Source organism: Cheilinus undulatus, linkage group 1, assembly GCF_018320785.1.
Source record: "Cheilinus undulatus linkage group 1, ASM1832078v1, whole genome shotgun sequence".
Taxonomy (NCBI): domain Eukaryota; kingdom Metazoa; phylum Chordata; class Actinopteri; order Labriformes; family Labridae; genus Cheilinus; species Cheilinus undulatus.
In genome coordinates, this window is record NC_054865.1 from 40130324 (window position 1) to 40148479 (window position 18156).

Below are 18156 nucleotides of genomic sequence, written 5' to 3' on the forward strand. Positions count from 1 at the left end.
GCATAAAACCATTAAGACCTGGCAGCTGGGACAGCTCCACCCTCAGAGACTCAGGCTGGTTTAAACTGCACTGCTGTGAAGTTTATAGCACATAACAGAGCTTGTGTTTACATCAGGGTGAAACATTTGTGCCTATTCTTTCATTCTAAATACTACTAAGGTGCTCTGATTAAAATAGTTTTCCTATTTGATCAGTTTAATGGTTTTAGAATAAATGTTCTTACCATCAAATGCATTGAACTTTACATCATGCTGACAAGGAAACCAAACTGTTGCTGTTGCATTGTCCATGCCCTTCCTTCATTTCCACAGCAGTGTGTATGTATTGTACATTCCTCAGCCACAGCTCCATCTGTTTGCAGGAAGAATGGAGAGGCCCTCAGCAGACCCTGAGAGGTTTAAAGTATGCCGGCCTCCTGCAGTCTCCCAGCAAACACACTGAAGACCATGCTGGGCTCTGGCAGGCCGGTTTTAATTCCGCCTGGGCCTCATGAGGAGGTGAACCAGTTGGACCCCAGCCAGGTAAATGTCTCTAACCAAGACTCACGAGCCATCAGAAGACATCTCCTTCAACCTGAAATTGTCTTTGGCTCTCCCTTCCTTTGATTTGTCACCGACTCTGTTCATGATGTGTTTGTAAATCGCAGCCTTTTATGCAGAGACAGGGTGGGACGTCGGGGCTCATATCCTTCATCCTTGTGGGAGAGATGACCACCAATCTGCCACCTTTACTGTGCAATTTCGTTCATTACTCTAAGATGACTCATCCAGCCCCCCTCCTCCCTTTTCTCTCTCTCTTTATTGCTTCCAGTGAGAATCAGCACTGGCAGTGTGGTCCTCCTGCAGGCCAGGCCTCTGATTTACTGATTGATTTTAGCATTAACGACCAGCCCCTCCTCCTACCTAGTCCGAGCACATACACAGCCCACAAGTGGACACATACGCATCCATTGTCAGGCCTCTCCTGTAGCTTACAGATAAATTAGCTACAAGCTGAGTATGGAAGCTGATGCCTTGATAAAGCAGAGAAAAGGCAGAGTAAAGCTGTGAGCATGGGTGTACGTAGGAAGCGAATTTCAAGCTTGGCGGTACATCCACTCAAACATCTTAGAATACCATATTCCCAAGGTGAATCTAGGAATTACATTCACTTAGTCTGGTTGTAGCATGATACCTTGCAGCTTTACAGCCTTGGTTCACTCTTGACGCTCTCAGACTTTGTTGTCTTAGCCGCAGCACGCAGCTGTTTTGAGAGTAAAAGCTCTAAAACACACAGTAAACTAGCTGTCAGCACCACACATACAGTAAGTATAAGCACGTCAACATATTTTGAATTTCTAAAGAGCCAAATGTTGCCCTGAGGAGTTCCCTTAGAAATATTGGGCTTGCTTACATAAAAGGTGATGATATTTGAGTTTTTTGTTTACATGTTGATTCTAGTGCCCCCCTGTGGCCAAAAATATAGTGAATTACAGATTTAAAGCAAGCAAATGAAACTGGAAAAAGTTCATTTGTACCCTTGAAAATGAAAAGTTGGAGTGCTTAGAAATAAAGAAACACTACATTTGAAATCACAAGATTTTTGCAGATATGTTGGCTAGGTTTTGTAGTAGTTTGCAGCTTACTCTTGAATTTTCTCAGTATATTTACAAGAAATCACTTTTTTTTCCGCTAACCTGTTCTGCACCGTCCCTTGTGGCCACAGTGATTTCTCCCTTCAAATGTTAATGGTCTGAGTTACAATATCTTTACAAATCAACTTACTATTTACTCCAATCAACCATGACAGCTAAAGAGAAAAAATAGTATAATCAGCACAGCATGAAATGATGCAGAGCCGATCAATGTGCAGTAAAAAATGATTCGGTATAGGATGATGACACTCAAAAGGGCGGTTTAGATGCAAGGTCTCAAATATAAACCAAGTTTGCCCTCAGTAAACGAGCCTAATCTCTTTCATCAACTTCAAATTAGTATTTAATTAGAAAATAGAAACCACATGCTGACAAACTTCTTAATGATCCTGCTGCTGACTGACACATGACATGCAAAGTCTTTTCCACTTACATAACATCGGCACACTGCTCCAAGAGATGCTTCATCGTGGGAGTCTATTATCTATAGTCAAACACAAATCCTAAATAAGATGCATTCTATAATTCATGCACTTTCCAAAAATATCAACAACAGTTTAGTCGGATTTTTATGATCATAGTAGAGATCATTTAAGTTTGCTTGGTTTTGCTTGCTGCAGTATAAGCTTCTCAGCAGCAGCTGTATTGATTCTGCAGCCAATAAAGCGAGTACTCCACTGCTGTCAATGCACAGAATATGATTTACAGCAGTCATTAAAGTGCCATGTGTTGAAGCACTGTATGGTGAATATGATTTTCTTTTTCAATGGCTGCAATGAATTATATTAGAGTAATATAATAATATATTTATTCCTAAAAAGATATTGATGAGATAGATTAGAATGAGGCTTGTTGAAATGTGCAAAAGAAGACAATAAATACGAGATTCAAATTACTTCAATAGAAATGGTGGATGAGAATGCATATGGTTAAACTTCACAATAAGTCTGCTAATGATCCAGATGCCTGAACTGAATGTTTCAACAAGAAAGCGTACAGTGCCTATAAAAAGTATTCACCCCCTTGGATGTTTACCCTAATATTGTTTTTATAAATCAATCATGGTAAGTATAATTTAGCATTCTGACCAAAAAACCCTCTTTAATGTTAAAGTGTTGTTGCTCACAATGTTTCTGTGTAGCTTTTGCTCTATGCTTTGGGTCACTGTCCTGCTGGAAAATGAATCTTTTCCCAAGCTGTAGTCCTCATGTCTTCCAGGATTTCCCTTTATTTTGCCACATTCATTTTACCCTGTCAGGGCCGGCTGCCGAGAAGCATCCCCACAGCATGATGCTGCCACCACCATGCTTCACAGTGGGAATGGTGTGTTTGTAGTGATGTGCAGTGTTTGATGTCTGCCAAACATAGAATCTTGACTGATGGCCAAAAAGCACCATTTTGGTCTCATCAGACTGAAGAACTTTCTTCCAGTTGACCATGGAATCTCCCACATGCCTTTTGGTGAACTCAAGTTGGGATTCAATGTGAATTTTCTTCAACAGTGGCTCTCTCTTTGCCAGTCTCCTATAAAGCTTTGACTGGTGAAAAGCCTGGGCAACATTTGTTGTATTCAGAGCTTGTAACTCCTCCAGAGTAGTCATAGGCGTTTTGATGGCCTTTCACACTCGTCTCCTTCTTGCAGCTTCACTCAGTTTGAGAGGACGGCCTGATCTCGGCAGATTTACACATGTGCCATATTCCTTCCATTTCTTGATGATGAATTCAGCTGAGCTCTGGGATTGTTCAGGGCCCTGAAATTTTTTTTGATATCCATCCCCTGACTCATACTTTTCAACATTTTCTCAAGTTTCTTGGAGTGTTCTTTTGTCTTCATGGTGTGATGGTAGCCAGGAGTGCTGATTAACCAGAGACTGGACCCTCCAGACACAGGTGTCTTTATACTACAATTACTTGAGACACATTCACTGCACTCAGGTGATCCCCATTTCACTAATTGTGAGATTACTAGCACCAACTGGCTGGACCTCTGTTGAATGACTTTAAATGAGGTGAACATTTATTTACTTATTTCACATTACACATTTTTGTTTGACATCACTTTGTTGAAATCTGTTTTCACTTTGAAATGAAAGAGGATTTTTTTTTGTTTTTGTAAAAAAGTCAAATTATATTGGTCTTGATTGATGTATAAAATCAATAAAAAAGGTAAACCATCCAAGGGGGTAAATACTTGTTATAGGAACTGTATCTCTTCATTCCCTAACGCTGATTTCATTTGTTTATCATTTGCTACAATCAGCCATCCCTAAGGATAAGGAGGGAAGAAATGAATCTTGGTAAATAATTTCAGAAATATAAAATCTGATATAAGGATGACTTCCATTTGTGTATTGATACACCTGTCCATTCTGGTGTTTGCTCTTCAATTTGCTTGTCTTTATTCTTTAATTTTATGAAAATGACGATTATCTCCTTTTACTTTTTTCCAAAATTCTGTCAAAGATCACGTTCGCAGCATCGTCCCTCCCTGTGTTCTCTTTAAAATAACATAGTGTACCTTTTGCTTGAAACACTTGACTTTGTTTACCATACAAACACACCCTTTCCCTGCGGTTAAAGCAGTTATGTCAGAGAGACTCCTCGGCCTGTTTGTTTACATTTTAACCCTTGTTGCCAGTAATCATACCTTAAAGAGTGAGGGTGTTAGCTGATGCTCCAGCTACTGTCAGGCTCCCTATAGTATGGAGAAAGATACAGAGCCACAACTGAAGCCATCCTGCTGTTTTTATAAAGGTCACAAGCACTGAATGTTCTGCGTTAGGATGTTGACACAGCTGTATAAAAGAAGCTGGACAAACTGATTAGAGTCTTTTAAGTCTCATACTTGGGGAAAAAATAGAGGGAGATGTTCCTCGGCAATAATTATGTTTATGTGTATTTTAGTGGCATGAAATTGAAACAAATTCAGAACTTACAGCAACATACCAGGGACAAGACTGCAGAAATGTAATGGGACAGATGACGAGACAGCTCAGTATAAGAGACAAAGATGTTCCCTCACAGATGTCATGCAGCTAAAGGGATAGAATTACCAATAACACACATTGTTCGAGTAATGTAAATGTTTAGTTAGTTTAAAGGAAACCCTACACCCTCTGTGTTGTTTTTATTTAAGAGACGAACGCAGAAAGAACAGTTGGGAAGGCAAAAACGGCATAGGAAGATTTAAAGTGGACAACACAAGTAATCACTGCAGTAGTGCACATTTAAATAAAGCTACTCCATTTCCAGTGGTGTTTGACTTTCATGAAGCCCTTTTCTGAGTCTGTGGTAAGTGGGTTGCATTTGTCTGGTTTGGAGGAATAAACCTGGCACTACCGCTTCATGATCATCTTAAAAAGCAGTGGGAGGACGCATGATAATCTTCAAAGCGCTGGATGAAATCTTCATTTAGGAAATGGCCAGAGCACTACTTGGCCGCCTGCTCTATCCCTCTCAGACTGAGGGTGTATGTGTGTGTGAGAGAACGTGAGACAGATCACTGCATGGGGAGAGCCGGGGGCCATGGAGGGAGTCTGACAGGGAAGAGATCTGCTGAGGGCAAATTTCCATTCTGCCAAAGTTTGAGAAAAACAAATGAGGAACTTCACCCTGTTCAACGGTTACATCACACGACCCTCTGAAGGCACATCTCCAACTGTGCATATATGATCACACTCAATGCAAAGACCTGCCTGCTGGCTCAACATCAAGGCAAGTCAGATAGAAAATTTAACATTTAAGTTGATAATTAACGTCACATGTTTATTCTAACATCCTGTAGAAGGTTACATCAGATACAGTCTGTATCCAGTGGTCAGCAGCTGGAAAACAGACAGGTATGGGAAGTAAGTTGTAACTTTAAGATGTGAAAACAGGAAAGGTCGCCCTCTTGTGTTGGATGAATACTCCTTTTACATGTGCCACTGCACGTGAATCCTGCCTGTGTGAGCAACATTAGAGGCCTCTCTTAAAGCTCACATGCCTTTCATGCTAATATTTATTCAGGCTTAATCGCTGTGAAATACTTTTTTCAACTTTTAAACTCATTAGCAAGTCACAGTTCTGAACTTCAAGCATTTCCAGACTGTTAAGAGCAATGGTTCTTAACTGGTTAGGAGTCAGGACCATTCACAACCTCCTTCTGAGAAACTGCAACCCAAATAGAAAAAATTTCACTATACGAATGTATTTAATGGAAAATGCTGCATTTTGGACCTTAGATGGAACGAGATATGTTAAAAGAAAGAAACAAGACAAAACAAATATGTCTGACAGGCATTTAGTTACAGAAGTGCAAGCATACACTTGATTTTTTCTTCATTTTCCCCAAGATTGAATGGAAACTTTGGCAGTCAAACTCTGGAGAAATAACCTCATTTTCTTGGGAAAACCATCCATTTTATTCTAAGAAATGGAGATCATTAAAGAAATAGTGAACACTTTAACATTTTATTTTCAGCTGAACACTCAAGTATCTGGCTGAACTATGATAAAACATCAATGATGGTGTTATTTCTGACATTTGCACCAAACTGATAAAAATTTGCATTCTAGGACTTTTAATTTGCTCAAATGCACATCTGCTTTGAAAAACTTTTTCTGAAAAGGTGTTGCTTATGTGACGTAGAAACCTACTATAGGTAGGTTTCTATGTCACAAACTCTATATACAAGGTAGAATGTTACCGCCTCTAACTGACTTTACCATTCAGAAACCACTCCCATCCGCTCCTGCCTGCACCTGCGCTGCCTTTGCTCTGAGAGCTCTGGCTTCCATGCCGGTGCTGGAGCAACAGACCAAACAGGTGGTGCTCAGGACCACCACAGTCCACCACCACTCCACAGCCTGCTTCAGGGACTCTGGAGGGGAAAAATCCTCCACCTCAAAGGATCGCTCTGAGGCAGCACTGCTGAGGGACTCTGTGTCACTTTCTGGCAAGGGGAGTCACTGTCACTTCTGCTTTATATGGAAAACCTTGTACTTTAAAAATAAAAAATACAAATTTTCCCCTCCCTCCTCTCAGTACCAAACTGCTCATTTTCTGTGCATTTTTTAAATCTTGAAGTGGGCGTAGTTAGCTCTGAGCTGGGGGTTCACCTACACTTGAAAGTTCCTATAAAGTGATTTAAAAAATCAGTAATTTTGATTTGGCTGTATGAAATGCTACTGTGTTATGAACCACCAAGCCAAATTTCAGTCATTAAAAGTTGATGAAATTAACCTTCAAAATCCTCAAAAATGAGGCAGAAAAATTTGTTTAGGATGTTGTGGGCATGTTTTTAAGTGAGCTGAAGCCACACCCACGAGAATTATGATCCTCTCAAATTTTACAAAATGTTTGCAGTCCCAATGCTGCTGCGATGGAAGTTGGGTATTAAATTTACTGTTGTCTGGCACAAATCTCTGTTATGTTACCTATTGTTATATGTTTTATATATATATATATATATATATATATATATATATATATATATGTTATATGTTACCCATTGGTCCCTGTAACCAATTCATTTGGGAAATTTACCTCACAATGAACAAAAACAGCATGTATCTGGCTGTTAACTCTCAATGAACGCATTGACAGCCATTAGCAACAGACTGCACTGAGATGGACTGCTTGGTGATTTTATATTGTTGCAGCGTTAGTAGTGGGGCGGGGTAATTCCCCATCAGGACTGGGGATGTCATGGGCTCAGATTTTTAAACCAAGCCAGGAAAAAGATAAACAACTTTCTGGCTCTCAAAAATTAAGTCATCCATAGATCTCAGTGTTTTCATGTTTAGAGCAACCTTATTCCAACATATCTTGTGTGATAAGACACAGTTTGGATTTCACTTTACAAAACTTATACAGTAAAATCTTGTGTTAATGACTGAAATTTACACCCACTTTTCCAAAAGTTTCCAACTACAGTCTATTTGACATAAATGGTGAAAAATGCCCTCCAACATCCTCAGCTTCACAAACATTATGTTCCCTGTCCTATGTCCTACTTTAAAGTTTACAAAACATTCCATCCCTGCCTTTGAAGGTGAAGCCATCAAGGCATCGATGCCCACTTAGGGTTTCTGTACAACATAAACTTTTTGTACTCCTTTAGATTCAAGGCACACATTCATGACCCAGCTCTGTGACCCACTTTTGGGTCCTGACCCATGAGTTGAGAACCACTGGTTTAGAACACACTTAAAAATTGCAGCTCTATGCAACAAAGAGAGCACATATCTAAGGTTGTGTATTCAATATTTTTAATTGAATCAAAATGAAAAGCTCAACACTACACACAACACATTTTTAATTTTAAACAAAACACTCCCACCAAGTTGCAAATAAAATACAAAAACTGTTTGGATTAAAGTATACAAAGTGCTGCTACATTGTTTACACTCACTTTCACTTTATTAGATGCACCTGTTCAACTGCTCATTATCAGCCAATCACGTGGCAGCAGTTAGGGCTGGACTGGCAATTTGGCATTCAGGGCATTTTCATGGTGGGCCGTCACACTTTGGGGCTGGTAGAATTTTTTTTTTTTTTTCCCCATGAATTACTAACTTCTTCTGTACTTCTACTACAGGTTCTTTGCAGGTGACATCACGCAGGAGAAGAGAACACCCTTTGGGGGGCAAGAAGTGATTTTTTACTACATAGAGAAACACCACCAAAAAGACCTCCTCTATCAATAAAGGCATAAAAAGCCAAAAAATATAACTTTAAAAAAATGCCCCAGCAAAATTTTCTTCCCAGTCCAGCAACCTGGCAGCAACCAATGCAAGCGTCAGGATGATTTCCAGAAGTTCAAACTGGGAATCAGAATTTGGAAAAAGGGGGATTTAAGTGGCTAAGCATGCCATTCATGTTGTTTTCCCCAAATTCTGACTGTACTGTTCATGATGTTTGCTCTTTTTAGGACTATTGAGATGGTTGTGTGTGAAGATCCCTGTAGATCAGTAGTTTCAAGCTGCTGCAAGTTCAACGCCTCTTAAATCCCATTTCTACCCCGTTCTGATGCTTGGGTTGAACTTCAGCAAGTAGTCTTGACTATGTCTACACATATGAATTGTGGTGGTTGTACAACCTAATAAAGTGATATGTGAGAGAATATCGTCCATACACGAAGCCTTTATAGTCCAGAGTTTTATGTCCAAAGCTGTTAAATGTTGCCTGACACAAAAAAGTGAGCATCAACGGAATATCTTGTTGGTGTCATCCGGATCTCTTTCTTTCGAAGATTTAAAAAAAAAAAAAAAGACAGAGTGCTCTTTTAACAGAAGTGTTCTTCTAAACCTGATCTTCTGTTTGAGAAGCATTTCTTTGATTTAAGTGCACGCATTATTTAATTACAATGTACTAGAAATGCAACTTCTCCATCTTCTTTTAAAAGACTGGTGTACAGTTTACAGTTACAGTTGATATGAAGACTGTGTGTGAAACTCTGCTTTTATTCCTTTCTCTCGTGTATCTGGAACCACACTCAGAAGCAGTAACTGTATTCATAACTGTAAAGTGGCAGACGTCTGTGACATGGCGTTGTAAATGAAAGTGTTGCAGAATGGCACAAACTGGTGGCTGATGATCTTGATGGCCTCTTGAGCAGCAGATCCTTAAGATGAAATATGGAAATACATTGTAAGTGTGTTGCCGAGGGTTTTGTGTGCTTATATGGCAAAATCTATTTCAAAGGAGAGCTGAAGTATTACCTCCCAAAAATGCAGCGACTGTGTGAGGCTCTGCTGCTCCGTATCGACAGCTGCAGGATACAGACAGGATGAAAAAGTCAATATTTTCTTTACATTCTTTTACTACAATCAGTAAATCAAGTTGTGAGTTGGGCTTACAACTCATGGATGTAGTCATCTTTGATGTTGACATTGAGGCTGTACTCCTGCAATAAGCTGTTGACACAGAGCTTCAGTTTGCTGATGTCCTCCTCCACCTGGTAGTTATAAACTCCTGATGAGACAGGACGTGAAATAAAAGAAAAAAGGGAAAGAAAATAACAAAATATAGATTCATTAAATTGTTTCATTCTGCAAAGTGGCAGCAACAGATATAGTCTACATAATCATGCAAGTAAATCAGACTAAAATGTGTAAAGCAAATTAAACATCATAGTTCTCTTGTTCCAACCAGCCCATTTCAGCTCAATCTCAGGTCCTTTCTGTTGCTCTTTTGAATGACAATATTGATCTTGAGAGTTGTGCACACCTTAATGTGCATCATCCAATAGCACCAGTATAATAAGATGCATGAAAAAGACTTTTTTAAAAAGCAGCTTTAATGCACTAAATGCAGCTTCATGAGTGTGTGCTGTGTAAGTATTTTACAATTTTAGAAGCTAATATGCAATCACATGCTAAACCTCGAGACACTTTAATTTCCTCCTCTATAGATGGCACATGCTGACATGGTTTGATCATAACCAAATTGCTGTTCGTCATGAAAAACAAATCCCCAAACCAGGATAAAAGTGCATTTGTGAACCAGTTCAATTTTTTTTTCCTTTGGTTAAACAATTTTAAAGAGAAATATGCAGAAACATTAGCACACCTGGATAGCGAGAGTGCTGCTGGTAGAATCGATCAACAGCCCGAATCATGAGGTAGAAGACCATCTCACTATCTGGATTGTCCATAAATGAGGCTGAGGACAGAATATAGTTGTTAATAGGTGTATAATAACATGAACAAAAGACAAAACAATTAGAAATTTCAATGAAGAAAGAAAACTGTACAAAACTGAAGTTCCCAATACTGGAATTTTGTTGATATCTGATATGACGATGCATTGCCTGCATATTAATTTTAGCCGATAACAATACTGATATATGAATGCAATTCAGACCTACACCTGAAGATTCTTTGCAGATTGCATCACAGCAGTGGGGAACTCTCCATGGGGGCCAAGAAGTGATTTCTGCATAGAAAAATGCTACCAAGAAAGGCCGTGTTTTGCACCATTTATGACTATGCCAAGCATTCAAAGTGTGAAAATAAGAACATTCTTTACTCTTAAGCACTTTTGTGTTCTGAAAGTAGTGAAATATTCAGGTTAAAAAAATCTGTGTTGTTTTGGTATTATCTCACAACATGAATCAAACATGCCTGGATGAGTGGTGTCACACTCCGCTCATTTATGATATGTTTCCACAAAGTGGTCTGGTTTAGTTTGGTACAATTTTGTCATGGTTTAGCCTATTAAACTCGGATCGTATTCGTATTTCATCAGCTGATGTCCATCCAGCCTCGCTCCCTCTCCTGGGAAATCTTTGGCTCAGCTCAAAAGAGCTGGTTGTTTGGCTCCAGAATGGCTCTTTATTTGGTACCAGTTTGGCTTCTAAAATGTGGATTACATAACAACAAAGGTAGGAGGAAAGGAAACTGGCACTCAAACAGGAGCTTGCTACCATGGCTCAAATTAAGAGTAGTTTTAAAGAACAAGCTCGTTCATGAACAGCACTTCATTAATCAGTCGCTCACCCCACAAGGTGTTTTTTTTTGTTGGTAGTAAATCACTGTTTCAATTACAAGCATGTTTGCAACAAAATGAGGGTTTTCTTTTATGATAAAAAGTTGCAGCTAGCCTCTTAACTCGAGTGTGAGTCTCCTCAAGTCTTTTGTCTCCATTCATCTGTCTAGATGAAGCTTGTATTATTGATAGCCTCCATGCCAGGCAAATCAGTTAAACTGTGGGAAAACAATCAGGTTCTTGTAAAGCGTAGGGATCGTATTACATGTAGAAATTTCCAGATGATAATTGCAACATAGACATCCATTTAGAGCTGTAAAGTATTAACTTTCCTCCGTTCCCATTTACTCTAAATGGCTGACTCCTACTTACTGACCCCTAACAGACATTCGGGATCACATGATTAAAAACAACCTGTAGTCCTTAAAACACATTTTCAATGTAAAACCTAATACATTGAGATACTCAAAGAAAAAGACTTTGGTCGATGACTCTGCCTAAAACTTCACAAATTTTACCTGCATATGACCGTCATTTACTGCTAATATATCTGTTGTACATATCAGCAGAAAATTTCTGCCATGTGCATCCCTAATACTGAATAATTGAGCCAGAGAGAAAAATAATCTCACACTTACTGATTTCATCTTTATTTACTGAATCCACACTATATTCATCAGCCAAAGATCTGCAGCGAACAACCCTCAGAAAGGAGGAATTCTTACCTAGACACAAACACAAATACAGTTAGATATAAACTTGCAGCAACAGTAAGATAACCCATAAAGGTAGAAAATGCCCCACTTGTTTTCAAACCAACTTGGATCCATAAGGTACTGACCATCTAGTTAAAGCATTACAAATCCAAACAGCTGGCTTTCTAATAGAAAATAGATATCTTTAGAAGTCAGAAAAAGCAGCATGATGGCGGCACATGACTGACATGGTGCTTTCAAGTGCTGCTATATATGTCACATATTTTAACTGATCCATTTATTATGCTATTTGGTTGTCTCGATATACTCATCATAATTGTGCATGTGTGTACAACCATTTTCTTTACATTTATATTTGTTACTGTTTATCCATGATAATCAGATCACATTAATATCTGTGAAATTCAAAGCTGCTGTTTTAAGCCAACACATCTCAGCAGATTTTCACACCTTAAAAATGCATTGAGAGCTGTGTGACTAAATAGAAACTCAACTCTGCCCTTAATTATGATGTAAATCCCTTTACTACACCATATATACTACGTGGTACGTGCATATTTTGCACCAGTTGAGTTAATCAGGCTGAAATCAGATTTGTATGCATATAAATACACCAAATGGTTATAAAAATGTAAGGGTAAGGGATGGGTGTAAAGAATGAATTACTTACAGAACAGTTTGATGTCCTTTTCAGAGATGCTCTCTGGCGGCTTGAGGAATATAAAAGGTCAGGGAATTAAAGTATGTACAAATTTGTAGTCAGTTAGCATTTATACAGTCATGTGCATAAGTTTAAGGCATGTAGGGTGCTCAGGATTCACCACGGAGCCTGATGTGCTACAACCTGGGGCTGGGGGGGGGACAAACAGAGCACGACTGGGTTGTGTCTATCCTTCCTCACACCCAAAGCATACTTGCCACATCAATGTCTTAATACAGCCTCAATTTTTAGCCCGAAACTTATGCACAGTACTATATATGGCATAGTCCATTATATCAAAAGATAACAAGAAAACATCCCATCGATGCAATATTAAAATGCAGTTGGTTTCTAATTCACAATATCAATGAACAGTTTTGTAAAAACTTCAAAGCTGTTTACTGTTTAAAAATGCACTTCATAAACACATTGTGACTGTTGTAGCTGAACTGTGCCTCTTAGTAAGTATACTAAGAGTAAAATAATAGCTAGTTGTAACTGTTAAAATCTTTCACCAGCAGAAGAGCCAGATAAGATGCATTGAATTTAGGGCTACCCTCTAGGGAAACCTTTGTGTTGTATCACCAGTCTGACCTGAGCAAACAAGAATTCATCTGGTTTAATGAAACCAGATGAATTAAATTTTAAATGCATTTATTCAGTTGGCTGCAGTTCATGGTGTCAAACATACCTTTCCAACAGACTGCAATAGACTGTCAACATGCTTGGAAACAGCAGCTGCATCCTGCATGGCCTTTTCCCTGTAACTGAAATGGATCACAAATATTAAGGCCAACACGCCAACAATCTTACATCATTTAACCATGTATGGTTAAAAAATGATCTAAGAACTGGATCTATTGGATCATTACATCTTTCTAATACTTTCTGATCCCTGATACCAGTTTTCTTTACAGCTGGCATCCATTCATTTCACACTTACACATTCTGAAGGCTGATAAACTTCTGAGAGTCAGCGATCATATCGGGGATGGTCCCTCGTACAGGCAGACTCCCATGACCTTCATTAAGAACAAACTCCTTAATAGCTCGCAGCATCACCCAGAAGGGGGCAGTCTGATCAAGAGGCACAAACGGAATAAATTACACCCTTTGAAAAGTAATCATCCTATTAAATGCACATGCAAAGCTATGATTTGATTGTGTATTTTTTAAAGAAGGAAGGAAAGAAAGCCCAAACCTGTGATGTGATGTTGTTACACTGCTCACTATTGAAAAGGTCTTCAACAGCACTAGAAACCTGCATGAAAAAGACACATTAAAAAAGATTCTCACAAGATTTAAGGCTCATTTATGCTCTACACATGCATTAAAATTGATTTGTTTTTTAACTTTAGAACATCAATTCCCTCATACTGATGTGCATCTATTATGTTGGAGTGGAGATTACAAACTATTCCACTAGAGGTCATTGTTTCTCACTGAGCTACTTTGATGCTGCTCCATCCATCCTACAGACTGAAGAACGGTCTGTCCTCTGCTCAGCTGTGCTTTTGCAATCGTTTGTCTTTGTGCCCAGGTGAGCTAACATAATTGATATGTTTGTATTTTCTTAAAACTCACAGAGTATTTGTTTATATTTCCTCAGAAAACTTGAATGAAGTTCCAATGTTTCTTTATTCGTTGTGTTTGCTACTCTAGGTTGAACTATTGACCACACTGCTCAACATGGCCCCATGATTGGCGGCGGTATTGCAACATTTGATCCATATCTGTAAGCTTAGAGAAAACGGATCAAAGGAGTGCAGAGTACTGAACAGAAAGGTCTGTCCATATACATATTTGGTTTAAATGTATAGAGCATGAATGAGCCTTTAGCTGTTAATGTTGAGACTACAGAAAGACATTGATTGTTGTTTTAACTCAAGAGTTCTTGAGATTTGGCACCTTGGTAGGATTTAAAGCAGTATTGACGTTCTTAATTGCTTCCTCAAAGTTTTCTTCATCTTCTGGGACACCATTCTCATTCTTCAGGATCCCTAAAGGAAAACAAAATAAGAATAATGACGGCTAAGTTTAAGTTATAAAGACAAGATACTTACAGGCAAATGCAAGCTAGAAGTTGACAGATACCTCCCCGGATAAGCTGTCTGAAGGCCTCTTTCTCTTTGTAGTTTTTTGGTGGCTGACCATTATGCTAAAACAGCAACAAGAGAGTTAGATTTTATTGTAAAGCAAAACTTACAAAAAAACACAACAATGAATACAACTAATGCAGTATCTGATGGAAATTTTGGAAATAAGGAGCCACTGAGATTTTACTTTACCTCACTGAGCCACTTCTCCAGGTATTTAGCAACAACGATTACCCACGGAGTGTGACTGTGGTCCTACAGATTAAATAGTAAATGAAAAGGAGAAACATCAATTTTGTAAACTTGCCGCAATTAAGACTTGAAATTGTGCCGACACCAAAGCACTCACCTTTTTGTCCATGCTGTCTAGGTCATAGGTCTTGATGTGATTCTTGAATTCTGCAAAAGGCTGGTCTAACCTCAGGTCCTCCAAGGCATTGTCCGGGTGAGATTCAATCACTGAAGAAGGGAGAGTCAAACGTCAATATAGTGCAAATTGTGTTAACTGAAGACCTAGCATTAACAGGGGTTAACACCTGTTCTGGGCATTTGGATACAAAGTGGTTATCCTTAATGCAAGGTGTGAATGCATAACAATGCATGTTGCAGACAGTTTGATATCTGATAGCCCACAATGCATAAGTCAGTGGTCTGGGATGCCTATATTTTATTCATTTATTTACATGCTATGTGTACTGGCACATTGAAGATTGCCCCAACAACCGATGTATTCTGTGGTGGTCCACAAGACAGCCAAAGGCCAAAAAAAAAAAAAAAAAAAAAAAAATTAAAAAAGGAATTAAGTTCTCAAACGGAAGTCGGCTCAATTCATTCAAGCTCATTCACCAATGACACATCTCTACACTGAGCTGTCATGTCAATCTAACTAGAACCCAACATGGTTTACTTTCTAAAAAAACGTGTCAGAATTTCATTTAAAAGCATGCCAATGACAAAATGAAGCAGAGAAGCTTTGGAAAAAAAAATGAACCACAAGCCTCTTAGCTTGTGGCCAACACTCCCTTGTTCATTTGTGTCACCATAGGTTTCACTGCACATGGCATACAGGAATACCTAGCCATGAGTTGGAATGACATAAATAAGTAAGCCTAGGAACCACGGGAATGATTTATGGGTTGTTATTTCCATAAGAGGCTGGCAAGTCAGCTCTGTTTTCAGGCATTGTTAATGCATAATGTCAACACACACTAAGTGGAATCAACTTTGTATCTGAATTAGGGCTAGACTGATGATCAGCTGGGTCAATTATTGCAAGTACATTTTGTTTGTCATAAAAAATGCATACCAATTCCAGATATCAATTATCATGGGCTACAAATATTTGGTATTAATATCTGCTCTGCAAAACCAATATCAGTTGATTCCTTAATCTGAATGTCCAAAAGCATGTTATTAAACAAGGTCTAATGACATGCTTCTCATCTATAGACTGTATTTGAACATTTTCAGACAATTTTAAACTGAACTACAATCCTTACACAAAAAGAGTTATGATGCCAACCAAAAATGTTAAGATTAAATTTTCTGTCTGATTGTTACAAAGAGTTCAGGTGGAATCAAAGGTGAATTTGGGGGAACTTACCTGTATGCTCCTGCACTACCAGCCTCATGTAGCCAATCAGACCGTAGGTTTTACAGACAAGGAATGGTACAGAGGCACTCCACAGAGCCGAGCCTAACCTCAAACATATGCTGTTGAATTTAACAGAAAATTTGTTTAAATGTATGGAAAGACAAAAAAATAAAACAATGACAAAGACAAGACATCAATAAATTCAATCTAGTTTAATGAACGGTAAACTTTTCCTCATAAATAACGACTGAACAGCTTCATGTGATGAAATTAATATAAAAGGAGATATGATACATGTTTAAGTCTTACCTTTCTGGCAACTGGACACCAATGACTAAAGTAAACCTGTGGAAAAACTCTGGATCGTTGTCCAGGAGCTTGTCAGGACTCTGCAGGAGCAACAGAAAATACAAGAGGGTATCTTTCACTAAATAATCAATAAATGTATATGTCCATGCAGTATGCTGTATTCATAAGAGGCCTACTCCTGCTGTTGTCTGCTGAAACTTGGCCTGTCTTACAGATAAATTAATCTCTACTAAGGCTTCCTCTCTGCAACCTTATGAAATCTTCATAACTGTTTAAATGTAGTCAAGTGCACGCTTAATGGAAACCAAATTTTGAAATATAAAAGCCTTGGGTTTCTTCCTCCTGGTAAAATCATTATTGTTGTAAAAACATCTGTGGCAGCATGTCAAACTTGAACTCTACTGACCTCTTCAACAAAGTTCCCAGAAACGTCACTGTTAAGTTCCTGTAGAAGCTCAGTGGCAGCCTGTGCTCTGTTCTGGAACATAATCAGGGATATTACAGATGTAAAAACAAACGTATTTATTTTGCAAATATGAGCATTTAGAGCAAAACTGACTGACCAAGGAGAAAACACAAGTAGATGCAGGGATTTGTGTGTGTGTGTGTGTACATATATATGAATGAGAAACAGAACATTTTTTGCGATAATTTAGCATGCAATACCTTTCCAATGTTGTTGTTACTGAGGAAAAAGCTGCAAGAGAGGACAGAGAGGTAAAGTGTGAACAAAAAGGCTGCACTCGTTTTTTTCTTAAAGCTCATTACCATGATGAAAAGATAACTTTCTCACTTGTTTCCAACATCTTCACCAGAGACAGTGTGTCCATCAACTATGGTGAATGCGCCAATACCTGACAAAGAGATCAGTTAAGCCCTAATATGCTTAAATCACAACTTGCAGCACTGTAAGTAGAATACAAAGTCACATCTGTTTACCTGGTAGCACTAGGTTCTTCAGTATTTCTGTCCCAGTTGCCGTGGCGTTGATGAGACAAACGTGTGCATTCTCCAGTGCTTCTTGACCATGGTCCCCCCACAGTCTGAAAGACCACACAACATTACATGGACATGTGCTGCCATCTAGTTTCACAGTATATCCCCTGTCTCAGTAAAAACGTAATGTGCATATATGACTGCGCTAGCTAGCAGAGTGATAGCAGCAAGCACAATGACTGACATACATGTTTACACTCGTTTTGCCCACAAAAGTTTATATAAGTGGTTGGGCAGAGGTCTTATTGTGACAGGCAAGAACACAACAGACAGAAAGAAACAGAGAAACTCATTCAGCTAACCTTATAGCTAATGCTAACCCTGATGCTCCTTTCGCGTACAGAGAAATCGCAGGCTAACAGCACATTTAGCTCTTCAATAATTCTGAAATGTTCTCTATTTATATAGAATATATATAAATATAAGACTGGACTATAACAGTGCGTTGTGAAATCTACCAAACACAAACATTTACCTGAGTTGTCTGTCGTATTTCTGTTCTTTGGAGGCTTTGGTGGCTGCCATGGTGTTTTCAATGAGTGACGTCTGAAGTTGCATTTTTTACTTCCTCACCACCAGATTCAACACAAAGATGAACGGTCTAGTATCTGAAGTCGCACTTTCGACATTAATTGTACT

General features: G+C 38.7%; 1 protein-coding gene across 1 annotated transcript; it reads right to left on the reverse strand.

The window, feature by feature from the left end:
• Positions 1-9064: 9064 nt before the first annotated feature.
• On the reverse strand, positions 9065-18074 carry nae1 (nedd8 activating enzyme E1 subunit 1). Its single transcript, XM_041793713.1, has 20 exons — positions 17993-18074; positions 17461-17564; positions 17315-17375; positions 17188-17218; positions 16928-16999; positions 16522-16601; positions 16222-16331; positions 14968-15077; positions 14811-14873; positions 14617-14680; positions 14431-14522; positions 13724-13783; positions 13466-13599; positions 13214-13289; positions 12493-12532; positions 11745-11831; positions 10189-10281; positions 9477-9591; positions 9339-9388; positions 9065-9241 (listed from the first exon to the last, which is right to left on the reverse strand). Exons 1-20 carry the CDS (start codon positions 18040-18042, stop codon positions 9132-9134), a joined length of 1602 nt encoding a protein of 533 aa, XP_041649647.1. The 5' UTR covers positions 18043-18074; the 3' UTR covers positions 9065-9131.
• Between the last annotated feature and the right edge of the window lie 82 nt (positions 18075-18156).

Excerpts from the sequence above, each read along its gene's own strand:
- nae1 (XM_041793713.1), bottom strand. The coding sequence starts at position 18,042 with ATGGCAGCCACCAAAGCCTCCAAAGAACAGAAATACGACAGACAACTC. Across the intron at positions 16,332-16,521 it reads GGTGTCCAGTTGCCAGAAAG|CATATGTTTGAGGTTAGGCT; the intron begins GTAAGACTTAAA and ends TAAATTCAACAG. Across the intron at positions 13,784-14,430 it reads CTGCTTTAAATCCTACCAAG|GTTTCTAGTGCTGTTGAAGA; the intron begins GTGCCAAATCTC and ends TTTTTCATGCAG.